Source organism: Oncorhynchus clarkii, chromosome 11, assembly GCF_045791955.1.
Source record: "Oncorhynchus clarkii lewisi isolate Uvic-CL-2024 chromosome 11, UVic_Ocla_1.0, whole genome shotgun sequence".
NCBI classification, from domain to species: Eukaryota; Metazoa; Chordata; class Actinopteri; order Salmoniformes; family Salmonidae; genus Oncorhynchus; species Oncorhynchus clarkii.
In genome coordinates, this window is record NC_092157.1 from 233,024 (window position 1) to 245,172 (window position 12,149).

Sequence of the window (12,149 nt, forward strand, 5' to 3'; positions counted from 1 at the left end):
TATAGAATACAGTATCTACATATGAGATGAGTAATGCAAGATATGTAACATTAAAGTGACTAGTGTTTCATTCCTGAAAGTGGCTAGTGATTTCTAGTCTATGCCTATAGATGTGCTAGTGATGGCTGTTTAACAGTCTGATGGCCTTGAGATAGAAGCTGGGTTTCAGTCTCTCGGTCCCAGCTTTGATGTACCTGTACTGACCTCGCCTTCTGGATGATAGTGGGGTGAACAGGCAGTGACTCGGGTGGTTGATGTCCTTGATGATCTTTGCTGTGAGTGTCATGGAGGGCAGGTAGTTTGCCCCCGGTGATACGTTGTGCAGACCACAACACCCTCTGGAGAGTCTTGCGGCAGTGCACCTTCTCCACTGCGGTCCCATTGATGTAGGTAGGGGGGTGCACCTAGGGCTGGGCGATATGGGAAATATATTATCTCTATCTATATATTTCTTTATTCGATAACGATAATTATCACGATTTGAATCAAATAATGTTTAAAAGGTGCCTATCTGCGTCAAACTCTAGAATGCCTGATCAAACCGTGGTCCAGTAACTGAAAGGTTGCGAGATCGAGTCCCCGAGCTGACAAGGTAAGAATCTGTCGTTCAGGGGTAGAACAAGGCAGTTAACCCAAAGTTCTCCGATAGGCCGTCATTGGTAAATAAGAAGTTGTTAAATAAAGTTAAATTTTTTTGAATTATGTGAGCTACACATAAAGTATAATTTTAAGGAAAAATGTCCATGTTGAGGCCATGGTGCACATACCTGGGGTCAATTAAATTGATAAGCCACTTGAAATCTTCCTTTTCGACAGTGCTAATTGGTAGCATGTCCTTAGCAATGCAATGCATAATAGCATTTGTGATGTCTTTGTCTTTTCGATGTTTGCCTGTAGGGCATAAACGCTGTCAGTGTTGACTGCTTCGGGCAAACATCCCTAGATCGGCTGGTGCTTGAGGGGCGTTGATCAATACCGTGGAGCAAACTCAAACATCACTAGATTGGCTGGTGCTTGAGGGGCGTTGATCAATACCGAGGAGCATACTCAAACATCCCCAGATCGGCTGGTGCTTGAGGGGCGTTGATCAATACCGTGGAGCAAACTCAAACATCCCCAGATTGGCTGGTGCTTGAGGGGCGTTGATCAATACCGTGGAGCAACCTCAAACATCCCCAGATTGGCTGGTGCTTGAGGGGCGTTGATCAATACCGTGGAGCAAACTCAAACATCACTAGATTGGCTGGTGCTTGAGGGGCGTTGATCAATACCGAGGAGCATACTCAAACATCCCCAGATTGGCTGGTGCTTGAGGGGCGTTGATCAATACCGTGGAGCATACTCAAACATCCCCAGATTGGCTGGTGCTTGAGGGGCGTTGATCAATACCGTGGAGCAACCTCAAACATCACTAGATTGGCTGGTGCTTGAGGGGCGTTGATCAATACCGTGGAGCAAACTCAAACATCACTAGATTGGCTGGTGCTTGAGGGGCGTTGATCAATACCGTGGAGCAAACTCAAACATCACTAGATTGGCTGGTGCTTGAGGGGCGTTGATCAATACCGTGGAGCAAACTCAAACATCACTAGATTGGCTGGTGCTTGAGGGGCGTTGATCAATACCGTGGAGCATACTCAAACTTCCTGCATGTTTCAAAGAGTGATTTTGCTTCAGATGTTGAAAAAGGTTTGTCGTATTACCAGACTTGGTAGCCACCTGTCTACGGCACAATTTGCCCCGAACGTTGCTCTGCTCTTTGTCAGACTTCAAAAAGCCAAACCACTTCCAATTGATTGAAACAGTGTAACCCTTTTTAACAATGATTTCTTTGTTGGAAGCTGCTCCTTCTCCATGGCTATCACTGCCACTGTTTTTGCATCACTCATTTAGTGGTTAATAGTGGCTACTCCATCACTCATTTAGTGGTTAATAGTGGCTACTCCATCACTCATTTAGTGGTTAATAGTGGCTACTCCATCACTCATTTAGTGGTTAATAGTGGCTACTCCATCACTCATTTAGTGGTTAATAGTGGCTACTCCATCACTCATTTAGTGGTTAATAGTGGCTACTCCATCACTCATTTAGTGGTTAATAGTGTCTACTCCATCACTCATTTAGTGGTTAATAGTGGCTACTCCATCACTCATTTAGTGGCTAATAGTGGCTACTCCATCACTCATTTAGTGGTTAATAGTGGCTACTCCATCACACATTTAGTGGTTAATAGTGGCTACTCCATCACTCATTTAGTGGTTAAAAGAGGCTACTCCATCACTCATTTAGTGGTTAATAGTGGCTACTCCATCACTCATTTAGTGGTTAATAGTGTCTACTCCATCACTCATTTAGTGGTTAATAGTGGCTACTCCATCACACATTTAGTGGTTAATAGTGGCTACTCCATCACTCATTTAGTGGTTAAAAGAGGCTACTCCATCACTCATTTAGTGGTTAATAGTGGCTACTCCATCACTCATTTAGTGGCTAATAGTGGCTACTCCATCACTCATTTAGTGGTTAATAGTGGCTACTCCATCACACATTTAGTGGTTAATAGTGGCTACTCCATCACTCATTTAGTGGTTAAAAGAGGCTACTCCATCACTCATTTAGTGGTTAATAGTGGCTACTCCATCACTCATTTAGTGGTTAATAGTGTCTACTCCATCACTCATTTAGTGGTTAATAGTGGTTAATAGTGTCTACTCCATCACTCATTTAGTGGTTAATAGTGACTACTCCATCACTCATTTAGTGGTTAATAGTGGCTACTCCATCACTCATTTAGTGGTTAATAGTGGCTACTCCATCACTCATTTAGTGGTTAATAGTGGCTACTCCATCACTCATTTAGTGGTTAATAGTGGCTACTCCATCACTCATTTAGTGGTTAATAGAGGCTACTCCATCACTCATTTAGTGGTTAATAGTGGCTACTCCATCACTCATTTAGTGGTTAATAGTGGCTACTCCATCACTCATTTAGTGGTTAATAGTGGCTACTCCATCACTCATTTAGTGGTTAATAGTGGCTACTCCACCACTCATTTAGTGGTTAATAGTGGCTACTCCATCACTCATTTAGTGGTTAATAGTGTCTACTCCATCACTCATTTAGTGGTTAATAGTGGCTACTCCATCACTCATTTAGTGGTTAATAGTGTCTACTCCATCACTCATTTAGTGGTTAATAGTGTCTACTCCATCACTCATTTAGTGGTTAATAGTGGCTACTCCATCACTCATTTAGTGGTTAATAGTGGCTACTCCATCACTCATTTAGTGGTTAATAGTGGCTACTCCATCACTCATTTAGTGGTTAATAGTGGCTACTCCATCACTCATTTAGTGGTTAATAGTGTCTACTCCATCACTCATTTAGTGGTTAATAGTGGCTACTCCATCACTCATTTAGTGGCTAATAGTGGCTACTCCATCACTCATTTAGTGGTTAATAGTGGCTACTCCATCACACATTTAGTGGTTAATAGTGGCTACTCCATCACTCATTTAGTGGTTAAAAGAGGCTACTCCATCACTCATTTAGTGGTTAATAGTGTCTACTCCATCACTCATTTAGTGGTTAATAGTGGCTACTCCATCACTCATTTAGTGGCTAATAGTGGCTACTCCAGCACTCATTTAGTGGTTAATAGAGGCTACTCCATCACTCATTTAGTGGTTAATAGTGGCTACTCCATCACTCATTTAGTGGTTAATAGTGGCTACTCCATCACTCATTTAGTGGTTAATAGTGGCTACTCCATCACTCATTTAGTGGTTAATAGAGGCTACTCCATCACTCATTTAGTGGTTAATAGTGGCTACTCCATCACTCATTTAGTGGTTAATAGTGGCTACTCCATCACTCATTTAGTGGTTAATAGTGGCTACTCCATCACTCATTTAGTGGTTAATAGTGGCTACTCCATCACTCATTTAGTGGTTAATAGTGGCTACTCCATCACTCATTTAGTGGTTAATAGTGACTACTCCATCACTCATTTAGTGGTTAATAGTGGCTACTCCATCACTCATTTAGTGGTTAATACTGGCTACTCCATCACTCATTTAGTGGTTAATAGTGGCTACTCCCATCACTCATTTAGTGGTTAATAGTGGCTACTCCATCACTCATTTAGTGGTTAATAGTGGCTACTCCATCACTCATTTAGTGGTTAATAGTGGCTACTCCATCACTCATTTAGTGGTTAATAGTGGCTACTCCATCACTCATTTAGTGGTTAATAGTGGCTACTCCATCACTCATTTAGTGGTTAATAGTGGCTACTCCATCACTCATTTAGTGGTTAATAGTGGCTACTCCATCACTCATTTAGTGGTTAATAGTGGCTACTCCACCACTCATTTAGTGGTTAATAGGGTTCAGACGGACAGGGGGTTCAGACGGACAGACGGGCAGGGGGTACAGACGGACAGGGGGTACAGACGGTACAGACAGACAGACAGGGGGTTCAGACAGACGGTTCAGACAGACAGGGGGTTCAGACAGACGGTTCAGACAGACAGGGGGTTCAGACTGACAGGGGGTTCAGACACAGACAGACAGACAGGGGGTTCAGACACAGACAGACAGACAGGGGGTTCAGACACAGACAGACAGACAGGGGGTTCAGACAGACAGACAGACAGGGGGTTCAGACGGACGGACAGGGGGTTCAGACGGACGGACAGGGGGTTCGGACGGACAGGGGGTTCGGACGGACAGGGGGTTCGGACGGACAGGGGGTTCGGACGGACAGGGGGTTCGGACGGACAGGGGGTACAGACGGACAGACGGTACAGACAGACAGGGGGTTCAGACAGACAGGGGGTTTAGACAGACAGGGGGTTCAGACAGACAGACAGGGGGTACAGACGGTACAGACAGTTCAGACAGACAGACAAGGGGTTCAGACAGACAGGGGGTTCAGACAGACAGGGGGTTCAGACAGACAGGGGGTTCAGATAGACAGACAGGGGGTACAGACAGACAGACAGGGGGTTTAGACAGACAGGGGGTTTAGACAGACAGGGGGTTTAGACAGACAGGGGATTTAGACAGACAGGGGGTTTGGACAGACAGACAGACAGGGGGTTTAGACAGACAGGGGTTTTAGACAGACAGACAGACAGACAGGGGGTTTAGACAGACAGGGGGTTTAGACAGACAGACAGACAGGGGGTTCAGACAGGGGGTTCAGACAGACAGACAGGGGGTTCAGACAGACAGACGGGGGGTTCCTACAGTCAGACGGGTGCATGGTGGTTCTTAGAGATTTAGTACAGCTTACTGCTCTGTTCCAATCTGAATATTTGGGTATAATGTGCTATTATGTCTACAGGACGTCTGGACACGTGGACAAGTTTGCGGACTACATGGTGAAAGACGTGAAGAACGGAGAGTGTTTCAGGGCAGACCACCTCCTCAAAGGTTAGTCTATACTTTTGAAGTGGTTTGAAAAAGAGAAATGCCTTATTCACTGGTATTTCCCAACCTCGACATCAATATAATAGAATTGAGCCCTGACATTCCAGAAGTCAAACCTTTCTTCAGTACTCTGTTGTCCCTGTGCATCAGTTGGCTGAGGCCTGTCAGTATTCTGTTGTCCCTGTGCATCAGTTGGCTGAGGCCTGTCAGTATTCTGTTGTCCCTGTGCATCAGTTGGCTGAGGCCTGTTAGTACTCTGTTGTCTCTGTGCATCAGTTGGCTGAGGCCTGTTAGTACTCTGTTGTCCCTGTGCATCAGTTGGCTGAGGCCTGTCAGTACTCTGTTGTCTCTCTGCATCAGTTGGCTGAGGCCTGTCAGTACTCTGTTGTCTCTCTGCATCAGTTGGCTGAGGCCTGTTAGTACTCTGTTGTCCCTCACCATCAGTTGGCTGAGGCCTGTTAGTACTCTGTTGTCCCTCAGCATCAGTTGGCTGAGGCCTGTCAGTACTCTGTTGTCTCTGTGCATCAGTTGGCTGAGGCCTGTTAGTACTCTGTTGTCTCTGTGCATCAGTTGGCTCTGTGCATCAGTTGGCTGAGGCCTGTCAGTACTCTGTTGTCTCTCTGCATCAGTTGGCTGAGGCCTGTCAGTACTCTGTTGTCTCTGTGCATCAGTTGGCTGAGGCCTGTCAGTACTCTGTTGTCTCTCTGCATCAGTTGGCTGAGGCCTGTCAGTACTCTGTTGTCTCTGCATCAGTTGGCTGAGGCCTGTCAGTACTCTGTTGTCCCTCAGCATCAGATGGCTGAGGCCTGTTAGTACTCTGTTGTCCCTGTGCATCAGTTGGCTGAGGCCTTTCAGTACTCTGTTGTCTCTGTGCATCAGTTGGCTGAGGCCTGTCAGTACTCTGTTGTCTCTCTGCATCAGTTGGCTGAGGCCTGTCAGTACTCTGTTGTCCCTGTGCATCAGTTGGCTGAGGCCTGTCAGTACTCTGTTGTCCCTCACCATCAGTTGGCTGAGGCCTGTTAGTACTCTGTTGTCCCTCAGCATCAGTTGGCTGAGGCCTGTCAGTACTCTGTTGTCTCTGTGCATCAGTTGGCTGAGGCCTGTTAGTACTCTGTTGTCTCTCTGCATCAGTTGGCTGAGGCCTGTTAGTACTCTGTTGTCCCTGTGCATCAGTTGGCTGAGGCCTGTCAGTACTCTGTTGTCTCTCTGCATCAGTTGGCTGAGGCCTGTCAGTACTCTGTTGTCTCTCTGCATCAGTTGGCTGAGGCCTGTCAGTACTCTGTTGTCCCTGTGCATCAGTTGGCTGAGGCTTGTCAGTACTCTGTTGTCCCTGTGCATCAGTTGGCTGAGGCCTGGCAGTACTCTGTTGTCCCTGTGCATCAGTTGGCTGAGGCCTGTCAGTATTCTGTTGTCTCTGCATCATTTGGCTGAGGCCTGTCAGTACTCTGTTGTCCCTGTGCATCAGTTGGCTGAGGCCTGTCAGTACTCTGTTGTCCCTGTGCATCAGTTGGCTGAGGCCTGTCAGTACTCTGTTGTCTCTCTGCATCAGTTGGCTGAGGCCTGTTAGTACTCTGTTGTCCCTGTGCATCAGATGGCTGAGGCCTGTTAGTACTCTGTTGTCCCTGTGCATCAGTTGGCTGAGGCCTGTCAGTACTCTGTTGTCTCTGTGCATCAGTTGGCTGAGGCCTGTCAGTACTCTGTTGTCTCTCTGCATCAGTTGGCTGAGGCCTGTCAGTACTCTGTTGTCCCTGTGCATCAGTTGGCTGAGGCCTGTCAGTACTCTGTTGTCCCTGTGCATCAGTTGGCTGAGGCCTGTCAGTACTCTGTTGTCCCTCAGCATCAGTTGGCTGAGGCCTGTCAGTACTCTGTTGTCCCTCAGCATCAGTTGGCTGAGGCCTGTCAGTACTCTGTTGTCTCTGTGCATCAGTTGGCTGAGGCCTGTCAGTACTCTGTTGTCTCTGTGCATCAGTTGGCTGAGGCCTGTCAGTACTCTGTTGTCTCTCTGCATCAGTTGGCTGAGGCCTGTTAGTACTCTGTTGTCCCTGTGCATCAGTTGGCTGAGGCCTGTCAGTACTCTGTTGTCTCTCTGCATCAGTTGGCTGAGGCCTGTCAGTACTCTGTTGTCTCTCTGCATCAGTTGGCTGAGGCCTGTCAGTACTCTGTTGTCCATGTGCATCAGTTGGCTGAGGCCTGTTAGTACTCTGTTGTCCCTGTGCATCAGTTGGCTGAGGCCTGTCAGTACTCTGTTGTCCCTGTGCATCAGTTGGCTGAGGCCTGTTAGTACTCTGTTGTCCCTGTGCATCAGTTGGCTGAGGCCTGTCAGTACTCTGTTGTCTCTCTGCATCAGTTGGCTGAGGCCTGTCAGTACTCTGTTGTCTCTCTGCATCAGTTGGCTGAGGCCTGTTAGTACTCTGTTGTCTCTCTGCATCAGTTGGCTGAGGCCTGTTAGTACTCTGTTGTCCCTGTGCATCAGTTGGCTGAGGCTTGTCAGTACTCTGTTGTCTCTCTGCATCAGTTGGCTGAGGCCTGTTAGTACTCTGTTGTCCCTCACCATCAGTTGGCTGAGGCCTGTTAGTACTCTGTTGTCCCTCAGCATCAGTTGGCTGAGGCCTGTCAGTACTCTGTTGTCCCTGTGCATCAGTTGGCTGAGGCCTGTTAGTACTCTGTTGTCCCTGTGTATCAGTTGGCTGAGGCCTGTTAGTACTCTGTTGTCCCTGTGCATCAGTTGGCTGAGGCCTGTCAGTACTCTGTTGTCTCTCTGCATCAGTTGGCTGAGGCCTGTCAGTACTCTGTTGTCCCTCACCATCAGTTGGCTGAGGCCTGTTAGTACTCTGTTGTCCCTCTCCATCAGTTGGCTGAGGCCTGTTAGTACTCTGTTGTCCCTGTGCATCAGTTGGCTGAGGCCTGTCAGTACTCTGTTGTCTCTCTGCATCAGTTGGCTGAGGCCTGTTAGTACTCTGTTGTCCCTCACCATCAGTTGGCTGAGGCCTGTTAGTACTCTGTTGTCCCTGTCCATCAGTTGGCTGAGGCCTGTCAGTACTCTGTTGTCCCTGTGCATCAGTTGGCTGAGGCCTGTCAGTACTCTGTTGTCTCTCTGCATCAGTTGGCTGAGGCCTGTCAGTACTCTGTTGTCCCTCAGCATCAGTTGGCTGAGGCCTGTCAGTACTCTGTTGTCTCTGTGCCTCAGTTGGCTGAGGCCTGTCAGTACTCTGTTGTCCCTCAGCATCAGTTGGCTGAGGCCTGTCAGTACTCTGTTGTCTCTTTGCATCAGTTGGCTGAGGCCTGTTAGTACTCTGTTGTCCCTCAGCATCAGTTGGCTGAGGCCTGCCAGTACTCTGTTGTCTCTGCATCAGTTGGCTGAGGCCTGTCAGTACTCTGTTGTCTCTCTGCATCAGTTGGCTGAGGCCTGTTAGTACTCTGTTGTCCCTCACCATCAGTTGGCTGAGGCCTGTCAGTACTCTGTTGTCTCTGCATCAGTTGGCTGAGGCCTGTCAGTACTCTGTTGTCTCTCTGCATCAGTTGGCTGAGGCCTGTTAGTACTCTGTTGTCCCTGTCCATCAGTTGGCTGAGGCCTGTCAGTATTCTGTTGTCCCTGTGCATCAGTTGGCTGAGGCCTGTCATTACTCTGTTGTCCCTGTGCATCAGTTGGCTGAGGCCTGTTAGTACTCTGTTGTCCCTGTGCATCAGTTGGCTGAGGCCTGTTAGTACTCTGTTGTCCCTGTCCATCAGTTGGCTGAGGCCTGTCAGTACTCTGTTGTCCCTGTGCATCAGTTGGCTGAGGCCTGTTAGTACTCTGTTGTCCCTGTGCATCAGTTGGCTGAGGCCTGTCAGTACTATGTTGTCCCTCAGCATCAGTTGGCTGAGGCCTGTCAGTATTCTGTTGTCTCTGCATCATTTGGCTGAGGCCTGTCAGTACTCTGTTGTCCCTGTGCATCAGTTGGCTGAGGCCTGTCAGTACTCTGTTGTCTCTGCATCATTTGGCTGAGGCCTGTTAGTACTCTGTTGTCCCTGTGCATCAGTTGGCTGAGGCCTTTCAGTACTCTGTTGTCCCTGTGCATCAGTTGGCTGAGGCCTGTCAGTACTCTGTTGTCTCTCTGCATCAGTTGGCTGAGGCCTGTCAGTACTCTGTTGTCTCTCTGCATCAGTTGGCTGAGGCCTGTTAGTACTCTGTTGTCTCTCTGCATCAGTTGGCTGAGGCCTGTTAGTACTCTGTTGTCCCTGTGCATCAGTTGGCTGAGGCTTGTCAGTACTCTGTTGTCTCTCTGCATCAGTTGGCTGAGGCCTCTCAGTACTCTGTTGTCTCTCTGCATCAGTTGGCTGAGGCCTGTTAGTACTCTGTTGTCCCTCACCATCAGTTGGCTGAGGCCTGTTAGTACTCTGTTGTCCCTGTGCATCAGTTGGCTGAGGCCTGTTAGTACTCTGTTGTCCCTGTGCATCAGTTGGCTGAGGCCTGTCAGTACTCTGTTGTCTCTCTGCATCAGTTGGCTGAGGCCTGTCAGTACTCTGTTGTCCCTCACCATCAGTTGGCTGAGGCCTGTCATTACTCTGTTGTCCCTGTGCATCAGTTGGCTGAGGCCTGTTAGTACTCTGTTGTCCCTGTGCATCAGTTGGCTGAGGCCTGTTAGTACTCTGTTGTCCCTGTCCATCAGTTGGCTGAGGCCTGTCAGTACTCTGTTGTCCCTGTGCATCAGTTGGCTGAGGCCTGTTAGTACTCTGTTGTCCCTGTGCATCAGTTGGCTGAGGCCTGTCAGTACTATGTTGTCCCTCAGCATCAGTTGGCTGAGGCCTGTCAGTATTCTGTTGTCTCTGCATCATTTGGCTGAGGCCTGTCAGTACTCTGTTGTCCCTGTGCATCAGTTGGCTGAGGCCTGTCAGTACTCTGTTGTCTCTGCATCATTTGGCTGAGGCCTGTTAGTACTCTGTTGTCCCTGTGTATCAGTTGGCTGAGGCCTTTCAGTACTCTGTTGTCCCTGTGCATCAGTTGGCTGAGGCCTGTCAGTACTCTGTTGTCTCTCTGCATCAGTTGGCTGAGGCCTGTCAGTACTCTGTTGTCTCTCTGCATCAGTTGGCTGAGGCCTGTTAGTACTCTGTTGTCTCTCTGCATCAGTTGGCTGAGGCCTGTTAGTACTCTGTTGTCCCTGTGCATCAGTTGGCTGAGGCTTGTCAGTACTCTGTTGTCTCTCTGCATCAGTTGGCTGAGGCCTCTCAGTACTCTGTTGTCTCTCTGCATCAGTTGGCTGAGGCCTCTCAGTACTCTGTTGTCTCTCTGCATCAGTTGGCTGAGGCCTGTTAGTACTCTGTTGTCCCTCACCATCAGTTGGCTGAGGCCTGTTAGTACTCTGTTGTCCCTGTGCATCAGTTGGCTGAGGCCTGTTAGTACTCTGTTGTCCCTGTGCATCAGTTGGCTGAGGCCTGTCAGTACTCTGTTGTCTCTCTGCATCAGTTGGCTGAGGCCTGTCAGTACTCTGTTGTCCCTCACCATCAGTTGGCTGAGGCCTGTTAGTACTCTGTTGTCCCTCTCCATCAGTTGGCTGAGGCCTGTCAGTACTCTGTTGTCCCTGTGCATCAGTTGGCTGAGGCCTGTCAGTACTCTGTTGTCTCTCTGCATCAGTTGGCTGAGGCCTGTTAGTACTCTGTTGTCCCTCACCATCAGTTGGCTGAGGCCTGTTAGTACTCTGTTGTCCCTGTCCATCAGTTGGCTGAGGCCTGTCAGTACTCTGTTGTCTCTCTGCATCAGTTGGCTGAGGCCTGTCAGTACTCTGTTGTCCCTCAGCATCAGTTGGCTGAGGCCTGTCAGTACTCTGTCTCTGTGCCTCAGATGGCTGAGGCCTGTCAGTACTCTGTTGTCCCTCAGCATCAGTTGGCTGAGGCCTGTCAGTACTCTGTTGTCTCTTTGCATCAGTTGGCTGAGGCCTGTTAGTACTCTGTTGTCCCTCAGCATCAGTTGGCTGAGGCCTGTCAGTACTCTGTTGTTCCTGTGCATCAGTTGGCTGAGGCCTGTTAGTACTCTGTTGTCCCTGTGCATCAGTTGGCTGAGGCCTGTTAGTACTCTGTTGTCCCTGTGCATCAGTTGGCTGAGGCCTGTCAGTACTCTGTTGTCTCTCTGCATCAGTTGGCTGAGGCCTGTCAGTACTCTGTTGTCCCTCAACATCAGTTGGCTGAGGCCTGTTAGTACTCTGTTGTCCCTGTGCATCATTTGGCTGAGGCCTGTCAGTACTCTGTTGTCCCTGTGCATCAGTTGGCTGAGGCCTGTCAGTACTCTGTTGTCTCTGCATCATTTGGCTGAGGCCTGTTAGTACTCTGTTGTCCCTGTGCATCAGTTGGCTGAGGCCTTTCAGTACTCTGTTGTCCCTGTGCATCAGTTGGCTGAGGCCTGTCAGTACTCTGTTGTCTCTCTGCATCAGTTGGCTGAGGCCTGTCAGTACTCTGTTGTCTCTCTGCATCAGTTGGCTGAGGCCTGTTAGTACTCTGTTGTCTCTCTGCATCAGTTGGCTGAGGCCTGTTAGTACTCTGTTGTCCCTGTGCATCAGTTGGCTGAGGCTTGTCAGTACTCTGTTGTCTCTCTGCATCAGTTGGCTGAGGCCTCTCAGTACTCTGTTGTCTCTCTGCATCAGTTGGCTGAGGCCTCTCAGTACTCTGTTGTCTCTCTGCATCAGTTGGCTGAGGCCTGTTAGTACTCTGTTGTCCCTCACCATCAGTTGGCTGAGGCCTG

General features: G+C 48.9%; 1 protein-coding gene across 1 annotated transcript in view; it reads left to right on the forward strand.

Annotated features, from left to right (window-relative positions):
- LOC139420112 (glycyl-tRNA synthetase 1) overlaps positions 1 to 12,149 on the forward strand; it is a 47,957-nt gene that overhangs the window by 15,088 nt on the left and 20,720 nt on the right. Inside the window, exon 5 of the mRNA XM_071169840.1 lies at positions 5,352 to 5,440. Within this exon, the coding sequence (XP_071025941.1) occupies positions 5,352 to 5,440 (89 nt within the window). The remainder of the gene's footprint in view (positions 1 to 5,351; positions 5,441 to 12,149) is intronic.